The 18,780-nt window shown below is 48.2% G+C and overlaps 3 protein-coding genes across 3 annotated transcripts; 2 read left to right on the top strand and 1 right to left on the bottom strand.

Annotated features, from left to right (window-relative positions):
• Positions 1-245: 245 nt before the first annotated feature.
• Positions 246-1,749, top strand: H6S33_006081 (uncharacterized protein; the record flags this gene model as incomplete). Its single annotated transcript, XM_044837497.1, has 2 exons — positions 246-330; positions 434-1,749. 2 exons carry the CDS (start codon positions 246-248, stop codon positions 1,747-1,749), a joined length of 1,401 nt encoding a protein of 466 aa, XP_044699390.1.
• A 1,229-nt stretch (positions 1,750-2,978) lies between these two features.
• H6S33_006080 (uncharacterized protein) lies at positions 2,979-5,390 on the bottom strand (the record flags this gene model as incomplete). The annotated part of the gene is made up of 3 exons (XM_044837496.1): positions 2,979-3,548; positions 3,608-5,259; positions 5,321-5,390. 3 exons carry the CDS (start codon positions 5,388-5,390, stop codon positions 2,979-2,981), a joined length of 2,292 nt encoding a protein of 763 aa, XP_044699389.1.
• Positions 5,391-7,075: 1,685 nt separating this feature from the next.
• On the top strand, positions 7,076-8,119 carry H6S33_006079 (uncharacterized protein; the record flags this gene model as incomplete). Its single annotated transcript, XM_044837495.1, has 1 exon — positions 7,076-8,119. One exon carries the CDS (start codon positions 7,076-7,078, stop codon positions 8,117-8,119), a length of 1,044 nt encoding a protein of 347 aa, XP_044699388.1.
• Between the last annotated feature and the right edge of the window lie 10,661 nt (positions 8,120-18,780).

Raw genomic sequence — 18,780 nt, 5'->3', positions numbered from 1 at the left:
CCCCGCAGCAACGGGGACTCTCTCTGCCTGAACCGCCTGGAATGTCTGACACGCAGCCAGACGTCTCCTCCCCGCGCCATCCTCATTGCGGACGTTCTTCACCCCAGACACCAGAAATCACTCTCTGTTAGCCACCCGCACGGATCCAATATTGCAATACACGCTCTCCCGCACACACGCACCCTTAGGTCGTGCCTCTCTCTTCCTCCTCCACCAACATGCACCCAGACAGAATCGCATCAATCATGTCCGGCAACCCCAACTTCTCCACGGGCTCCTCCCACTTCACCACCGCCAGCTGCATCGTCTTCGTCGGCAACATCCCCTATGGTAATCTCTCTCTCTCTCTTTCCCCCCCCCATTAAAAAAAAACCCCCCAAAATCACCACACCGATGAAAAAGAAAAAACCCCACTGACAAAAAACCCCGCAAGAAGGCCTCGCCGAAACGCAGCTCACCGAGATCTTCAAGTCCGTCGGCCGCGTCGTCTGCTTCCGCATGGTCTACGACCGCGAGACCGGCCGCTCAAAGGGCTACGGCTTCGCCGAATACATCGACGCCGAGACGGCCGCCTCCGCCGTCCGCAACCTCGACGGCTACGACGTCATGGGCCGCAAGCTCCGCGTCGACTACTCGTCGCAGGGCTACGTCGGCAAGGAGGGCTACCCGGGCAGAGACAACGCCGCCAAAGACACCGCCGCCGCCGCCGCCAATAAAGACAGCGGCAACAGCATGTACCCCATGGGCTTCCCCAAGGACCTCGACTACCCCGACATCCGCCCCTCCTACAACACCGACACCGGCTACGCCCACGGCAGCAGCCTCTCCGGCAGCGTAGGCAGCAGCGACAATGGCCGCTTCACCCTCCAACCCTTCGACATGGGCGGCCCCAACCTCACCAGCATCTCCCTCGCCTCGCCGACCGCCGAGAACACCCCCACCACGCCCTCCGCCGCCCTCGCAGCCTTCATCGGCTCGCTCCCGCAGGGCGTCGACACCCACCCGAACCTCAGCACCGCGGACTCCATCTCCAAGACGCTCTCGCAGATACCCGCGCCGCAGCTGCTGCTGGCCCTCGGACAGATGAAGGAGCTGATTGCGGCGGACCCCGTAAAGGCCGCTGAGACGCTGCGCTACTGCCCGCAGCTCAGCCTCGCGCTGTTTCAGGCCATGGTGCTCATGAACCTTGTGAAGCCCGAGGTAGTCTCGCAGATCCTGGAGGCTAGCACGCCCGCGTATACCACCGCCGCCGCCGTCACCGCCACCACCAACCAGCAGCAGCAGCAGCAGCAGTTCCAGCAGAACATGCTCCAGCAGCAATACCTCCTCCAGCAGCAGCAGCAGCAGCAACACATGCGCCAGACCACCCCCCAGCAGCAGGCAGGCTTCTACAACGCCCACGCCCACACCCACACCCACACCCACGCCTACCCGCAAGCCCCACTCCCCATGAACCTCGCCGAGTTCCCCGAGTTCCTCGCGGCCCAGCAGCAGATGCAGGTCGTGCAGCAGATCCAGGCGGCCGCTCAGGCCGCTCAGGCAGCACAGGTAGCACAGGCAGCACAGGCAGAGGAGAAGGCGGAGGAGAAGGCGGCGCTGCTGCAGAGGGTCAAGATGCTGACGCAGGAGGAGATTGCGCGGCTGCCGGCGGAGCAGGCAACGCAGGTTGTGTTGCTGAGGCAGAGGCTGCTGGCGGAGGCGGGGGCGGGGGCGGGGGCGGGGGGGCAGCAGCAGCAGGGTGGGTTTTAGGTTTTGGTTTTTTTTTTTCTTTCTTTTCTTTTCAAATAGGGGTTATCGTTTTTTTCAAGTTCTTTTCTCTGTGTGGGTTTGGGGGGGGATGGGATGGAGTTATATCTTAGGGTTCTCTTTTTTTTTCTAGGGGGTGGGGGGGGGGGGGTGGTAATAAGTTTGTGTGTGTGTTTTGTAAAACTGGGAGGGGTTGCTTCATGGGGTGTCACTCGGCGTATATAGATACATAGGCTACACGGCACATTCTGGCTCTGGCTCTGGCTCTGGCTCTGGCTGCGGGAAACATGACGGATAGATAATAATACCACTCATAAATAATAATAAATCTTACCCACCAACCAACCTTCCCTCCTGCTCCACCACACCCGTGAAGAAGGGACATACATGGCACACGGCCCGCCTAGCTCCACTTCCCCTCACGGGTGTATCCATGCAGCCCAAAGCTTGCTACCACGCACAAACTGCCGCAGATCGGGTGTTGCCCTCGCCCCCGGGGGGGGGGGGGGGGAGGGGGAGGGGGAGCGAGGAGTTGGAACTTGAAGAAACCGCACGGGAGAGAGAGTGCCTGTTGCTGTTGCAATGAGGACTGACTACATGTACGTACGGGGGGGCTTGATGTGATAAATCATATCCTATCACTCGGACTTACATCCATGCTGAAAAGTCTTAGGGGTGCGTTTGAAGGAACGCCCGCCCAGTGATCAGGAAACGAAACCGCAATCCCTGCAAAATTATATTTTGGGCGAAGAAAATTCGCAATATGCCCAAATCACGGCTTGGTGAACCAAGCAGCCATGACTACATGTATTTTACGATCTGGTTCTGGGGGGTTGCGGCCAAGGTTGGTGGTGGTGGTGGTGGTGGTGGTGGCAGGGGGAGTGTAGTAGATGCGTGGAAAGTACATGTAGATTGTGATTTGTGCAATTCTGCTTTTTTTCTAAATTGCACAGATTGTGGTTGCGAACCCATTTCAAAATCTCGAACCAAACAGTCAAAACTTTTGCCAAATTACAATCGGGGTTAGGATCATGATCGCAATGACGCGCGCTAAAACGTACAACCAAAATCTAAACTCATCCATCCTCGCTCACATTTGCCTCAAAACACCAAAAACAAAGGTCCAAAAGAGCGACTTAAATAACTACTTTTTAGTTTTATATGATAAGGGCCAGGCGGTCAAGATCATTGGGCATCGAAAGGCATGGGTATTAAACAATTACCTAGTGCACCTACTCAAGGACCATAACGTCCTCATCCCCACTTCCCTCCTCCTCCTCCTCCTCCTCCTCCTCCTCATCATCATCATCATCATCGTCCTCCTCACCCCCATTACCACCCTCACTTTCATCGCTGTCAAGGTCCACAAAATCATCCCGGCCCTTGCCCCCTTCCTCGGTGGAAAACTCATTCATGGGTGCGATGCGATAGTCGATGACATTGCGACTAACCCTCCTCGCACCGCGGCCCGCCGAGGAGGAGGTGGTGGTGACGGTACTACCGCGGCCCGCCGTGGAGGCGGTGGTGATGGTACGGACAGAGGTGGGCGCTGGCCCTTCTTGGCGGCGGCGTTTATTGGATGGAGTTGGATCGGGGGGGGTGGTTAGGTGGCTCTTGTTGGTATTTTTGGAGGGGGCGGGGAGGATGAGGTGGTTGGACTTGAGGGTGGAGAGCCGGGCGTGGGGATTATCGTTGGGGTGGTTCCGAGAACAGAAGTCGACCATCTTGTTGTAGGAGACATTGTCGTATTCATGGAAGTGGAGCGCGGTGGACGAGAAGCGGAGGCCTTTCTTGTCGTCGGACTAGTTTTGTCATATATATTAGTTATCTGCTGTGCATGCTAGGGGGGGAAATAACCCACAATCCTAAAGTACCCCAAGATCTCATCCAAACTGACGTTCCTGATCTCGCCATGCACGAGCCACCCCTTCCTGACCAACCACTCCCTTCCCCACTCTGTATCCTGCACTTTCTTCGCCCAATGCTTCTTCACATTCTCGCCCCCCTCGCGCCACTCCGGGAGGGTAACCATACGTCGATCGCCCACTTTGTAGTTACCACAGTACATCCACAACTTGTCGACCTTCCTAAGAACTGGAACCGTCGCCACGCGCCTATCAATCGGGTCGTCCTGACCATATATATCCAACATCTCAGCATTATCACAAATCGTGCCCGGAGGTTTGAAATGTGCATCTGGGGATAAACAGATGTAATTACGCGTTCTGATCACAGCGCGGGCAATGTCTTCGGCTTTGACTGTCGCGCAAATGAGCCCTGGATTCCCACCACCGTAGATGCCGCGTAGGTCCTTCGGTGTGAATAGGGCAACCTGATCAACCCTCTTCGCTGGTGGAATTGGCTTCTTTGTGGACGCGGGACCAGCACCGGCAGGGAAAGATGAGATAGCACGGTTCTCAGCCTCGAGGCCGTGGTCGTCGGCCCACGTACGTGGAGTATTAACAGCCGTAAACCCGGGCTTCCGCGAGCTGGGAATAATGGGCGTGAACTGTGTCTCTTCATCCTCATCCACGCTCGACACAGAAGCCCTTGTGGTGCCGCCTCTTTTGTACGGCCTCGAGCGGCGCCCTGTCACACCTAATCCGCCACGCCTAGGTATATTAGGGACCTCCTCAGGTTCAGGACTGCCATTACTGCTGCTGCTACTGCTGCTGCTGCTGCTTATAGCAATACGGCCCCGTGAAATGCCACGGCCGCGTGTAGGGCGGCCACGACTAGGGACCATTTTCTGTACTGGGCGGGGGGGCTTGCTCGTAGCTGCTGCGGAGGTCTCGGAGGCGGACCCCCCAGTCGTACCCCCACCTTGCTTAGTTTGTTTGGATGGTGGGATCAGAGGTTTAGGTGTCGCTTTCGGGGCTTCGACAGTCATTGGTGCGACTGGCGCAGCTTGTGCTGGTGGGGGCAGTGGTAGTGTGTAGTAGTCTGCGTCGTCGTCGTCGTCCATCGCCATCGTGGTATCCTGTTGCGCATCCCTCAGAGCCTGTGGGGCAGCAGCAGCAGCAGTAGATGGTCTACTAGCAGATGCAGTAGCTGCTTTAGTAGTTGATATAGAAGCCGATGTATTGGCTTTGGTAGCTGAAGTAGTAGCTACTTTAGCGGCTAATGGAGTAGCTACTACAGTAGCTATTGGTGTAGAAGCTGCTGTAGAAGCTGCTGTAGCAATACTTTTCTTGGGCTCCGCCTGCTTCACTGTGGCAGGTGTTCCCTCAGCAGCTTCCGTGGCCGTCTTCTGGAGTCTTTTGATCCTGGCCTTCTGTCGCGCAACATGCTGCTGATGTAGAATCGTGTCGGAATGGCGGGCTAATTTTCGTAGAGTATCTATGTGCCGCTGCCGCCTCTGCTCCTGCATCCTGAATGCCTCCTCTGACTGCTGCTGCTGCAACCTAAATGCCTCCGCTGACTCGCGCTCTGCCTTTTCGAGGGCATCGATCTCTGTAAGTAAAGAGGAAGTGATATCAGATGTGGCGGCTAAACCCTCGATCTCTTCGACATCTATGTGGTGCGCCTGTAAGTTTGAAAACACGGGATGTATAGGTATGCTTGTTTTACTTACCGGAGGAGTATTCGTGTTCGTGTTCATGAGAGATGGTCATGGATAGGTCATGAACCGATTTGCCAGCCATTGCTGAGTAGAGATTAAATCAATTAAATAATACTATGAGGGGAAGTGAGGTGGTAAAGAGGATAGGAGTGTTTGTTAGAGTGACCGAGTGATCGAGTGATGGTTGATTTTTCTACGATCCCACCACGTAAATAGCGGCACCACTTGGGGGATACGCGTTGAGTTGCAACAACGTGTTTTGCCGCATGGGAAAATGACGTTAAAACTTGGCACACTAGATCAATCAAGATGCATGCGTGGTGTAAACCCTAACCCTTACCAGGATGCAGCGTCTTCGGACTCGAAGGAAAGTGCAGTTGTCTTTCACAGGCAGGAGGCAGTTGGTGGTATTGATTTGTGTTTGTGCCTGCGAAGGATACCATGTTGCTACCTGAGCCTTATATACGAAACTTGTATAGGTCTTGCGAAGGTAGAATACGACGACCACCTCAGTCACAGTTAGAACATACAGTGAGCGTGTATATATAGTGTATAAACACATTTTTTCTATCTCCTTTGAGGCTACTATCAATAGGATTATCAGGTTGCATCTACAACACAATAATGGGTGTTAATCACCAAACATCACTCGGGACCTGCCAAGAAACTAGACTTCTATCGATAAGAACTTTAGAACGTCCCAATAGATACATGTATCCAAGTTATAATTCTACTCTATGTGAATGCTACAAGTTATGAGTACAAAAGGCAGAATTTTCCGAAAATATCGAGTGATATCTCATGGTAATAGCTTGGCACTCCATGGAGGCTCAAATTAAAGCCCACGCGCCGGCGAAAGTGGGTTTTTCAAACGATACCTCTTGGGAACTGGGGTGTCGAGGAGCTATGCGCACAACACCAGCGCGTACACTTCCTTTCTACGATAGCATCAGTACTTCATACTTAGAGCTAGTAAACTAAACTCCGGGAAACAAACCCACTTTCGCGAACATGAATGTGTGAAGTTAATCCCGAGGTTTATGTTCGCTTACCAAGATGCTATAACCGACGACGTTTTGGATTGATGCTGGATTACCTACTCTTTTCATGCATACATCGAATCTTAAGCTTCTTCTTCTCACCGGAGGATCCAAGATGTAAGTGTAAAGCAAGGGATGTACCTGTGTGAGTAGAGCAGAAACCGTCTAAGGTTAGCCCAAGCCTAGAGCCCTTATGATTTCCTACGCATCATGCACCCCCCTCACGCCGTAGCAACAGCACCACTGGCAGAAATTTCAGTGTGAGTGAAGTTTTTGATCAGTGGCCATTAGTCCCCATTGGTTACACCGTGATTTGGCTATATTGGTTCGCTCTTTCTCCTCTCGCTCGCTGCCTTGTCGAAAACATACGTAGGTTTACCATATCCACTTACTCCACCCTGGGAAAGAAGAAAAAAAGTCGCTCATTTCCACAACCAACCACATTGGAAGGGAAAAAGAGGCCCCTTCCCCAAGCTTTCTCTTAGTTTTTTTTTTCTCCTTCTGTTTTCGTTTCTCTCCAGCAAGCAGAATTTTTGAATTTTCTCAGCCTGGCCGACAAGCTCCGTATAAACCCTTTCTGCTTGCCCTTATCCAGATCGACTATTGAAAACACCAGTGGCAGCTTCGAAAAAGCTCAAAGCGCTACCCAGAAGCAAAAGACTGGATAGTAAACCCCCCCCTCCAAACCTCTTACTTAGTAGCTACACACACCCCCGCAAAGCAAGCCATGAGTGACCCAAACGGCGAGTACAACAACGGTCTGAACCTAGCCACAGCAGAAGACCAGCAACGATCTTACCACCAAATCATGATGAATATTGAGCAGTCATGGAATCCTCAAGGCTGGCAGCACGAGATCGAAGCCGGAGAGAGAGCTAGGGCCATTATCCAGATTGCCGTCGCGGTGAAGGATTTCCGGGGGGAGATGAACCAGGACCAAGCCGTATATATAAGCACTGCCTTCGAACGATCCGTCTACGAGAAGGGTACATCATCAAACGAGTATCGTGATGCGTGTCGGATGAAATTGGCGCAGATACAAGACTCGAGAAGACGGCAAATTGCGAAAGAAGAGGGAGAGTGGAGGAACCAGAACCCAGAGCAACAACAACATCAAGGAATGCAGCAGCAGCAGGGGTTCTCGTCACAACAACCGCAATATTCGAGTCCTCTAGGTCTCTCGCCCCAATTCACGCAGCAGCAGCAAGAGCAGTACCAGCAACAGCAACGGCATCACCAACAGCAACTGCAGCAGCAGCAGCAGCAGCAGCAGCAAATACAGCAACAGCAACAGATACAGCTCCAGCAGCAATACAACCAGCAACGTCAGCTCCTACAGCAGCAGCAAGCTCAGCAGCAAGCTCAGCAGCAAGCACAACAGCAGGCCCAGCAACTTCAGCAACAGCAGCAGCAACAGCAACAGCAACAGCAGCAGCAGCAGCAACCACAATATCAACAACAACAGCCACAACAGCCCGTCTTCCAACTATCTCAGCAACAACAGGTAGAAAGAAATCAAATCATCCACGAATACATGAATAGTGTGGCCCAAAAAATAGGCTCGCCCATGCTCCATGATATCAACCAAAACCCCACCCAAGATATAAGAGACCTGGCTACAGCGTGGGGCATGCCGCCTGCGCAAGCGTTCCTACGGCAGCAGGCGATGATGCTCTACCGACAGAGAGTGATGTACCAACAACAGCAGCAACAGCAGATGCAGATGCAGGCTCAGGGTATGAACGGACAGAATGGATATTCAAACCAGTAATACATTGGCCTCTTGCCCTTTGTCAAGTGTGGTGACGTTTGTAGTGCTTGCGATTTGATGCGATCGGTTGATATTTAGCGGAGGTTCTTTTCAGTTATACCTTCCTCAGAAATACCTATCTACCTATGGAAAAAAAACTAATTTGTCTAAGATCCAAATCCAAGGGATATATGTATATATTATGAATTTCTTTTATTATCCTCTTCTGGCCTGTGATGGCATTGATGGAGAAAAGTCTCGGACAAAAGCTTGTTTACTCTCCTACTCCTTACTATTCTTTCTTTTCTTCGTAGCTATTTCCTTCCTTTTTCCGTCGGGGTAGCATGCGCGCGTATTCCGTGTCGTCTTTCTTTTCTCTAGTTCCTAAGCATGGATTCGATTTTGCGTCATCACCGTCATAAAACAACCTAAGAGGCGCCAGTTAGGCCTATATAAAAATATCATCATTTGTATTTTCTCTGAGTGCGTTTAAGTACGATTTAATTTTACCAAGAACCCTTTTTTTGATTGCCGGGGCTCCTCAAGAGTACTTGCAACGCGTTAACGTTGACGGTTGTTAACATCTAGATAAGAAACTCCGATTACGATCCTCCCGTCTTAGCACCGATCGGATCCTCGCCAGGATCGTGCTTGGTACACACAAAAAACATGAGAGCTCATATATTGGCCTAACAAGGTAGATAAGACTTACACTCGCTCACCTAGTGACGGCGGATACTCTCTGATGGTTATATTCACAGTAATTTACCCCTTGGCGCCCCAAATTTAATCTATTGGCCTCAAATCCCTGAGAGCCATTAGACAGGATCCGCCTTCACCCCGTGAGTGAGTGCACCTACAATTTCTGCCAGTGCTATTGAAAAGGGATGAGAGATGAAGGAGGATGTATCGAGTGATATGTCGTGATTGATGCTTGTAATGCTAGAGTAGAATTCTATCATACAGCTGTAGGGTAAAATGCAATAAATTGTAGAAGAAACCTAAAAGGATACTTATTGATTTCTACACCAGTCTTCAACCCCACCACGGTGTGACCTTTGGGGGCGAGTAAAGTACGTCTGTCTCTCTACCTTAGTCAACATTTCTTTCAACCGTTCGGGCATACAAGAAGCGTTTTTTTGGCTATTTATATAGGTACATGTTACTAGGGGTACGCCACCTCGCGACCGCGAGGTCCCCTTCTCTCCCACCTATGTGTACAGTGTCCGGTAGAATTATTGCGAAAGTCAGAACTAAAAGGGTGAGTTTCTTGGCTCGTGCTCACTGCAAAAATTCCTTTGAGGGCCAATGGGACTATCGGGTCACGGAAAACCCACTTTCGCATTAATTCTACCACAATCTGTAGTATCTAGGCACCTCCAGTAATTAGTTAATTTTGTCTTAGCCGTCTCATGGTCTGTTTTCCCGGCCATGTCGCATAAATACCTCAATCTTGCTCTGAAGATCTATTTCCGATTTTCAATGCCAGGTCCAGTGCCAGCTCTAATGCCCGCTCCAGTGCGAGCTAAAATCAAGGTCAGCCTATCACGGGGACGGTAGGCGATAGACTGTAGTGCCAAGGAATACAACCTAGGTAGTGACGTAGACGTGGACGTAGACGTAAAGGTATACTTTTGACTATGGACTATGGGGTGGCTCTATCTGGTATGATAAACCAGTTGGAGCCCTATGACGTAGTGCAGACAAAGAATAGTATTCGTGGAATAAATACAGAGGTTGCGTAAGGAAGAAAGAGAAGAAGGAAAACAGACAAAAGCACAAGACAACGCCCCCTTATATATCCATCCATAATCCAACGATGACTAATACCTTCGCGTAACAGAAACCCAAAGAACATAGCAGAAATCCCCATTACAAATCCTAATCCCACTGCACGATACCTACTTCCCTCATACCAGTTCATCACCTAGCCGAAATACGTAGCTGCCGTTACAGACCACGCCCCCCTCTAAGGCCTACCTCCTGGTAGGCTTAGGCTTCTCTGGATAACGCTCATGGAATCGTCTAATAATTTCAGGTGAATGCTCAAGGTCCGATAGCGGTTGCCAGAAGGCTTCATCATATCCCATATATCGTACCAAATATTCAAATCTTCCTCTTCGTTTCCTCGAATCCAAAATATCTTCGACTTCCCATTCTTCCTCCCCTTCGATTTCAACTGGAGGTGGTGGTAATCGTTGTTGTCCTGGTAAAGGATCATTCGCTTCAGGTGACAATAACGAAACATGAAATACTGGATGAATTTTCATCGACCGGGGAAGTTCCAACTCGTAAGCATAGGGATTAACGATTCGTTTAACGCTATAAGGCCCAATACGTTTCCAGTCGAATTTCTTAGAGGGTCGTTTTGTTAGAATATGGCGGGTCGATAGAAAAACTTTGTCTCCTAAATAATATCGAGGAGCTGGAGTTCGATTTCTATTGGCTGATTCTTCTTGTATCCTTTGCGCCCGGAACATTTCTTCTCTTAGGAAGTCCACCACATCCTTCATTTCCCTTGCAATACGGTTCGCTTGATCCTCCGCCGTCGTCCGACCATGTTTCAAAGGCCCAAATGTTATCCTAGGATTCCTTCCCGAATTAGCATAAAAGGGGGAAACTTTTGTTGTTTCGGAAACGTGGTTGTTGGTTGCAAATTCAGCCATCGGTAGCCATCGGACCCAGTCATCTTGTTGATAGGAAACATAGCTTCGGAGGTATTGTTCCATTATGGCATTGATTCTTTCTGTCTGTCCATCTGTTTGGGGGTGGAATGCAGTAGAAAACTTTGGCGAGATTTCCAATCGATCACAAAGGGACCTCCAGAATTCCGCGACGAACTGTGTTCCTCGATCGGATACCATGGTGTCGGGTAATCCATGTAGCTTCCAGACGTTATCAATATATAGCCTTGCTACTTCCTGTGAGTCCGCCTTCTTTGTCGTTGGTATCAGATGCCGCATTTTGGTTAGTCTATCCACCACGACCAAAATCGCATTATACCCATCACTCTCAGGAAGATCAGTCACAAAGTCCATCGAGACATCTGTCCAGGGTCCATCGGGAATTGGCATGGGGCGAAGTACTCCATAAGGTGCATTGTGTGATGCCTTGCTACGGGTGCACACATTGCAATTCCTAATATACTGATCGACAAACTTCCGCATCTGTGGCCAGTAATATTCTCGACTTAGGAGCTCCAGAGTTTTCGCTCTACCCGGATGTCCTGCAGATGGTTTGTCATGATATTCTTTTAAAAGCCTTAGTCGAAGGTCATCGTCGTCTGGTACATATAGCATGCCTCGATAAAGCAGCCGACCGTTGTTATCTTCCATACATTCGGCAAGTGAGATTTTGTTTGAGTGGCGTATGCCATTCCGAAGCATATTGAGGACCTTGTTTGGGAAACTATCCACTTGGTAAGCCTTTGAAAATAACTCCTCTACAGTGGACGCTCCTTCAGCGGATTCATTTGACAAAGAACCCGCGAACAAACTTAGCTTGGTATCCAAATTTTTTCGCTTCAGAATCACTTGACTCTGATGCGTTAACCGTTCATCCCCCTCTTTAGGTAGGTCACCTGACCTCCTAGTCAATGCATCTGGTTTTGTTCCTTGTTTTCCTGGCCGAAATTGTATAACGAAATCGAAGCGTGAAAGAAATTCGGACCAACGGGCTTGTCGACGATTTAACAATTTTGTTGTCATAAAATACTCAAGATTCCGATGGTCGCTAAGAACTTCAATTGGAAATTGAGCTCCCTCCAGATGATGTCGCCATTCTTCAAAACATCGTATAATTGCTAAAAGTTCTTTGTCATAGATTTCGTAGTTGCATTCTGCGGGAGAGTGTTTCTTGGAAAAGAAAGCAACTGGATGTAGGATTCCTTCGTTGTCACGTTGAGATAGGATTCCTGCTGAAACATAGTCGGATGCATCGGTTTCTATCACAATTTTTCGATCTGGATTGAAATGAGCTAGTATCGGTGCCGTTGTAAACATCCTTTTCAAAGTCTGAAATGCTTCCTCCCTTTCATCCGTCCATTCAAATTTAGCATTTTTCTTTGTCAAGGCTGTAAGCGGGGCAACAATTTTCGAATATCCCAAAATAAACCGTCGGTAGAAATTTGCAAATCCTAGGAATACTTGAACATCACGAAGGTTTGTCGGTGTAGTCCATTCCAAAACATCGATAACTTTCTTTGGATCCATTCTATTCCCATTCGGAGTAAGGATTAAACCAAGATATTTTGTTTCCTGAACCATAAATTCACATTTTTCAGGTTTAAGGTGAACATGATTTTCATCAAGTACCTTTAGAACCTTCTGAATATGTTCTTTATGTTCTGATAGAGTCTCGGAATAGATAAGGATATCGTCTAAGTATGCTGTTACGAATTGATCGAGGTAGGGACGTAGAATATCATTGATCCAATGTTGAAATGTAGCAGGAGCATTAGCTAATCCAAATGGCATTACTGTATATTCGAAATGTCCATATCGAGTCCGGAATGCTGTTTTCCATTCGTCCCCCTCCGCTATCCTGATTTGATTATACCCCCAACGTAAATCCAACTTTGTATAATATTTTGCTCTTGACAACTTAGCTAGGGTTTCCTTTAACAATGGTAACGGATATCGATTTTTGATCGTAATCGCATTTAGGCCTCGATAGTCAACACAAAGTCGAAAAGTTCCATCGTTTTTCTTTACGAACAATATAGGTGCTCCCGCTGGTGATTCACTGGCTCGAATGAATCCTTTAGGTAATGTAACGGGGACTATGGGCGTAGGAACTATGAAGCCAAGGAATACAACCGAGGCGAAGACGTAGACGTAGGAGGTTCGTGGACTATGGACTATGGGGCCGAGGTATGCTACCAAGGCGGAAACGTGGACTATGGACTATGGGTGGTCGTACCTGGTCTAGTATACCGGGTAAACCCTATGACGTAGCGCGAACCAAATAGTATTCGTAACTGTAAAGTACAGAGGTTACATAAAGAGAAAAGAGAAAGAAAGAGAAACAAAGAATCACGAGACAACGCCCCCCTTATATATCCATACCCTATCGCAACGCTGACTCATACCCTCACATAACAGAAACAGAAAGAACATAATAGAAACCCGCTTCGCTAAACTCAACCACACTGCATAACCCTTCTTCTTCGTACCGCAACACCTCGCATAACCAAACCACATGGCTGCCGTTACAGACCACTCCCCCCTCTAAGGCCTATCTCCTGGTAGGCTTAGGCTTCCGTGGATATTGTTCGTGAAATCGTTTGACAATATCGGGCGAATGTTCGACATCCGACAATGGCTGCCACGAAGCTTCGTCATAACCGGCATACTTAACCAAGTATTCAAATCTTCCCCGACGATCCCTGGAATCCAAAATATCCTCGACTTCCCACTCCTCCTGTCCTTCAACTTCAACCGGCGGTGGTGGTAACTGTTGTTGTCCTGGTAAAGGATCGTTTGCTGCAGACGACAATAAAGAGACATGAAATACGGGATGAACTTTCATAGAACGAGGAAGTTCCAACTCATAGGCATAAGGACTAACGATCCGTTTCACGACATACGGTCCAATGCGTTTCCAATCGAGTTTCTTCGATGGTCGTTTGGTGAGGACATGGCTGGTTGATAAGAAAACTTTATCCCCCACACGATAGTGAGGTGCTGGAGTCCGACGTATATTGGCGGACTCTTCTTGAATCCTTTGCGCTCGAAATAATTCATCCTTTAAAAAATCCAATATATCCTTCATCTCCCTTGCAATACTATTGGCCTGATCCTCCGCTGTCGTTCTACCATGTTCCAAAGGACCAAAAGTCATTCTTGGATTCCTCCCTGAGTTGGCGTAAAATGGAGAGATTCTCGTCGTTTCAGAAGCATGGTTATTTGTTGCAAACTCGGCCATTGGCAACCATCGAACCCAGTCGTCCTGTTGATAAGAAACATAACTTCGAAGGTATTGTTCCATCACAGCATTGATTCTTTCCGTTTGTCCATCCGTCTGGGGGTGAAACGCTGTAGAGAACTTTGGCGATATTTCCAAACGATCGCAAAGGGACCTCCAGAATTCCGCAACAAATTGTGTTCCTCGATCAGATACCATAGTTTCAGGGAGTCCATGTAGTTTCCAAACACTATCGATATATAGCCTCGCTACTTCCCTCGAGTCTGCCTCCTTAGTCGTTGGTATTAGATGTCGCATTTTAGTTAGTCTATCTACCACAACTAGAATCGCATTATACCCATTGCTTTCGGGGAGATCGGTGACAAAATCCATTGACACATCCGTCCACGGTCCCTCAGGTATTGGCATAGGACGGAGTACTCCATAAGGCGCATTACGTGGTGCCTTACTACGGGCACACACATTGCAATTCCTAACATACTGGTCGACATACTTTCGCATTTATGGCCAGTAGTATTCTCGATTCAAAAGCTCTAGGGTCTTTGCTCTACCAGGATGTCCTGCTGATGGTTTATCATGGTGTTCTTTGAGAAGTCTTAGCCGAAGGTCGTTGACATCTGGTACATAGAGTGCGCCACGGTAAAGTAGCCGACCGTTGTTATCTTCCGTACATTCGGCAAGCGAGATCTTATTCGAGTGACGGACGCCATTCCGAAGCATCGCGAGTACTTTGTTCGGGAAACTGTCAACTTGGTAAGCATTTAAAAACAACTCTTCTACAGTGGACATTCCTTCAGCGGATTCATTTGAAAAAGAACCCGCGAACAAACTTAGCTTTAAATCCAAATTTTTTCGCTTCAAAACCACCTGGCTTTGATGCGTCAACCGTTCATCCCCCTCCTTAGGTAGGTCACCCGACCTCCTAGTCAATGCATCCGGCTTTACCCCTTGTTTCCCTGGTCTAAATTGAATGACGAAATCGAAACGTGAAAGAAATTCCGACCAACGGGCTTGTCGACGGTTTAATAACTTTGTTGACATAAAATATTCAAGGTTCCGATGGTCGCTCAGAACTTCAATTGGGAATTGTGCCCCCTCTAAATGATGTCGCCATTCCTCAAAACATCGTACGATCGCCAGGAGTTCTTTGTCATAGATCTCATAGTTACATTCCGCAGGGGAATGTTTCTTAGAGAAGAAAGCGACTGGATGTAAAATTCCTTTGTCGTCACGTTGGGACAGAATTCCAGCAGAAACATAGTCAGACGCATCGGTTTCTACCACAATTTTCCGATCCGGATCAAAGTGCATTAATATGGGTGCCGTTGTAAACATCCTTTTCAATATCTGGAATGCTTCCTCCCTTTCATCCGTCCATTCAAATTTAACATTTTTCTTGGTTAGAGCTGTAAGCGGAGCAACAATTTTTGAATACCCTAAAATAAAACGCCGATAGAAATTCGCAAATCCCAGAAATACTTGAATATCATGGAGATTCCTTGGTGTGGACCATTCCAAAACATCGATAACTTTCTTTGGATCCATCCTATTCCCATCCGGGGTGAGAATAAGGCCGAGATACTTCGTTTCCTGGACTATAAATTCACATTTCTCAGGCTTAAGGTGAACATGACTCTCATCAAGTACCTTCAAAACCTTTCGAATGTGCTCTTTGTGTTCTGCCAGGGTTTCCGAGTAGATAAGAATGTCATCTAGGTATGCTGTCACAAATTGGTCGAGGTATGGTCGTAAAATATCATTGATCCAGTGTTGGAACGTAGCAGGGGCATTAGCTAATCCAAATGGCATTACAGTATACTCGAAATGTCCATAACGAGTCCTAAATGCCGTTTTCCATTCGTCTCCCTCCGCTACCCTGATCTGATTGTATCCCCAACGTAGATCCAACTTAGTATAGTACTGTGCCTTCGAAAGTTTAGCCAAAGTTTCCTTTAACAGTGGTAACGGGTACCGATTTTTGATCGTGATCGCATTGAGGCCTCGGTAATCCACACATAGTCGAAGAGTCCCATCATTTTTCTTTACGAACAGTATGGGTGCTCCCGCCGGTGATTCACTAGCCCTGATAAATCCCTTTGGTAGATTTTCATCAAGATATTCCCGTAGCGCTTTTAATTCGATCTGGGACAGGCCGTATATTGGTCCATATGGAGGTCGTTTACCTTCTTCTAATACAATCTCAATATCATGGGACGGTCGATGTGGCGGCAGGACAGAAGCATCATATTCTTGGAACATGTGGAGACGATGGTGGAACTCCTTTGGTACTAGTTGCTTGACGTCGACGGTGGATTTCTCAACTGCTGAAGCGACAACAGTATGATGTTCCGGTAAAGGGATCGATATTCCATGGACAGTGACTGTCGTTCCACTGAGTGAACAGTGTTGACAACAGCTTCGAGAGTCAAAAACAAGTAAATTTTCCTTCGGCCGAATCGTAACATCGTGATGTCGCATCCAAGGTATTCCCATCACAATTGGATAGTGTCCTAGCTTCGTTACAAAACATGATGCAGTTTCCCGATGACCATGGATATCCAGCGATACATTGACAATATGGGTGATCTTTCCTGATTCAATAGGCCTCCCATCCATAACATCTACCTGACGAGGTACTTTAAGAGGGGTCATTGCAAGATTGTTGTTGCGTGCGAAAGATTCATCGATAAAAGCATATCCTGATGCTCCAGTATCAATGAGAGCGTAGGTGGGGATGAAAGAGTCAGGATTCTGAGAGACCGAACAGGTAACAACAAGAGAGTCTTCGGACATCTTATCCTCAGACACAGCAGCAGCAGGGAGAACTGAAACAGGTGGCGGGGCTGGCCCCTTTGGTTTGCCATTTTTTACCAAAGGGGCTGACCTTTTAACGCCGGCTTTTGAGACACTTGTTCAATTGGCTTTTCTCGCCAATTGTTAATGGTACGGGGATCTTGAGAACGAGGGGTCAGGTAACGAGGCTTGGTGGGGGCATGGCGGCGTTGGGGTTTGACTGTGGTAGCGGAGACGGAGATACGAGAGCGGAGATCGGCAATGGTAGCGTTGGCTTGGACTTCCCAGGCCTTCGCAACGGAGGTGATGTGAAGAATTTCATCCTCAGCATCAGCGAGATTCTCATCAGCAATGGCGAGACTTTCCTGGTGTAGTGCCAGACGGAACCGAAGCTCTTCTTCTTCGGCCTTCGATTCCTCCAACTCAATCTTCAAAGCAACGATAACCTCGTCGCGACCTCGGATGATCTCAGTAAAATCTTCCTGGTTATCGCACAAGGTTTGCCAAAAATCGGCAGCCTTTTCGTTCGCTGCTTCTAGTTCTGTGGTGAGGCTAATAATAACCTCTTCCTGGGCCGTATCGATAACGGGTTCTGGTGGCGTGGGGGTGTCGAGAGGCTTGGTGAGAGCCTCCAAACACTCAGCAATAAGACCATGAGCTTCGGTAAGTTCTTCACCGAAGTCTATATCTGCTGGGAGGGGACCATAGGTGATCAGAAATTCTGAAAGACGCTGTAGCAGCGTATCCTGGGTAGTGTCGGACATTGTCGCGACTAGAGCTAAGCAAGGTGGTGTTGTATCGGTTGGCTGTAGAAGGATGTAACCTAAGTGTAACGGGGACTATGGGCGTAGGAACTATGAAGCCAAGGAATACAACCGAGGCGAAGACGTAGACGTAGGAGGTTCGTGGACTATGGACTATGGGGCCGAGGTATGCTACCAAGGCGGAAACGTGGACTATGGACTATGGGTGGTCGTACCTGGTCTAGTATACCGGGTAAACCCTATGACGTAGCGCGAACCAAATAGTATTCGTAACTGTAAAGTACAGAGGTTACATAAAGAGAAAAGAGAAAGAAAGAGAAACAAAGAATCACGAGACAACGCCCCCCTTATATATCCATACCCTATCGCAACGCTGACTCATACCCTCACATAACAGAAACAGAAAGAACATAATAGAAACCCGCTTCGCTAAACTCAACCACACTGCATAACCCTTCTTCTTCGTACCGCAACACCTCGCATAACCAAACCACATGGCTGCCGTTACAGGTAAATTTTCATCAAGATATTCCCGTAGTGCCTTCAACTCAATTTGAGACAATCCATATATAGGTCCATATGGTGGTCGTTTACCTTCTTCCAATATTATCTCGATGTCGTACAATGGTCGATGTGGTGGGAGAATTGATGCATCGTATTCTTTGAACATATGGAGACGATGGTGAAATTCCTTCGGTACTAATTGTTCAATATTGACCGTAGATTTTTCAGTTGCTGAAACGATGACCGTATGGTGTTCCGGTAAGGGAATCGAGATGCCATGAACAATAATTGCAGTTCCACTGAGTGAACAGTATTGACAACAGCTTCGAGAGTCAAAAACAAGTAGATTTTCTTTTGGTCGAATCGTAACATCATGTCGTCGCATCCAAGGTATCCCCATCACAATCGGATAATGTCCTAACTTCGTTACAAAACATGGCACATCTTCCCGATGACCATGAATGTCTAGTGAGACATTAACAATGTGGGTAATTTTTCCTGACTTGATAGGCCTTCCATCTATAACGTCTACATGGCGGGGTATTTTGAGGGGGGTCATTGTAAGATTGTTGTGGCGTGCAAAAGATTCATCAATAAAAGCATATCCTGATGCTCCGGTATCAATAAGGGCGTAGGTAGGTATGAAAGAATTTTTATTCTGTGAAATCGAACAAGTTACTACAAGTTGATTTCCAT

The sequence above is a fragment of the Morchella sextelata genome (assembly GCF_020137385.1).
Source record: "Morchella sextelata strain SCLS chromosome Unknown scls_2, whole genome shotgun sequence".
In the NCBI taxonomy this organism is placed as follows: Eukaryota; Fungi; Ascomycota; class Pezizomycetes; order Pezizales; family Morchellaceae; genus Morchella; species Morchella sextelata.
This window is presented reverse-complemented; position numbering and strand designations above follow the sequence as displayed.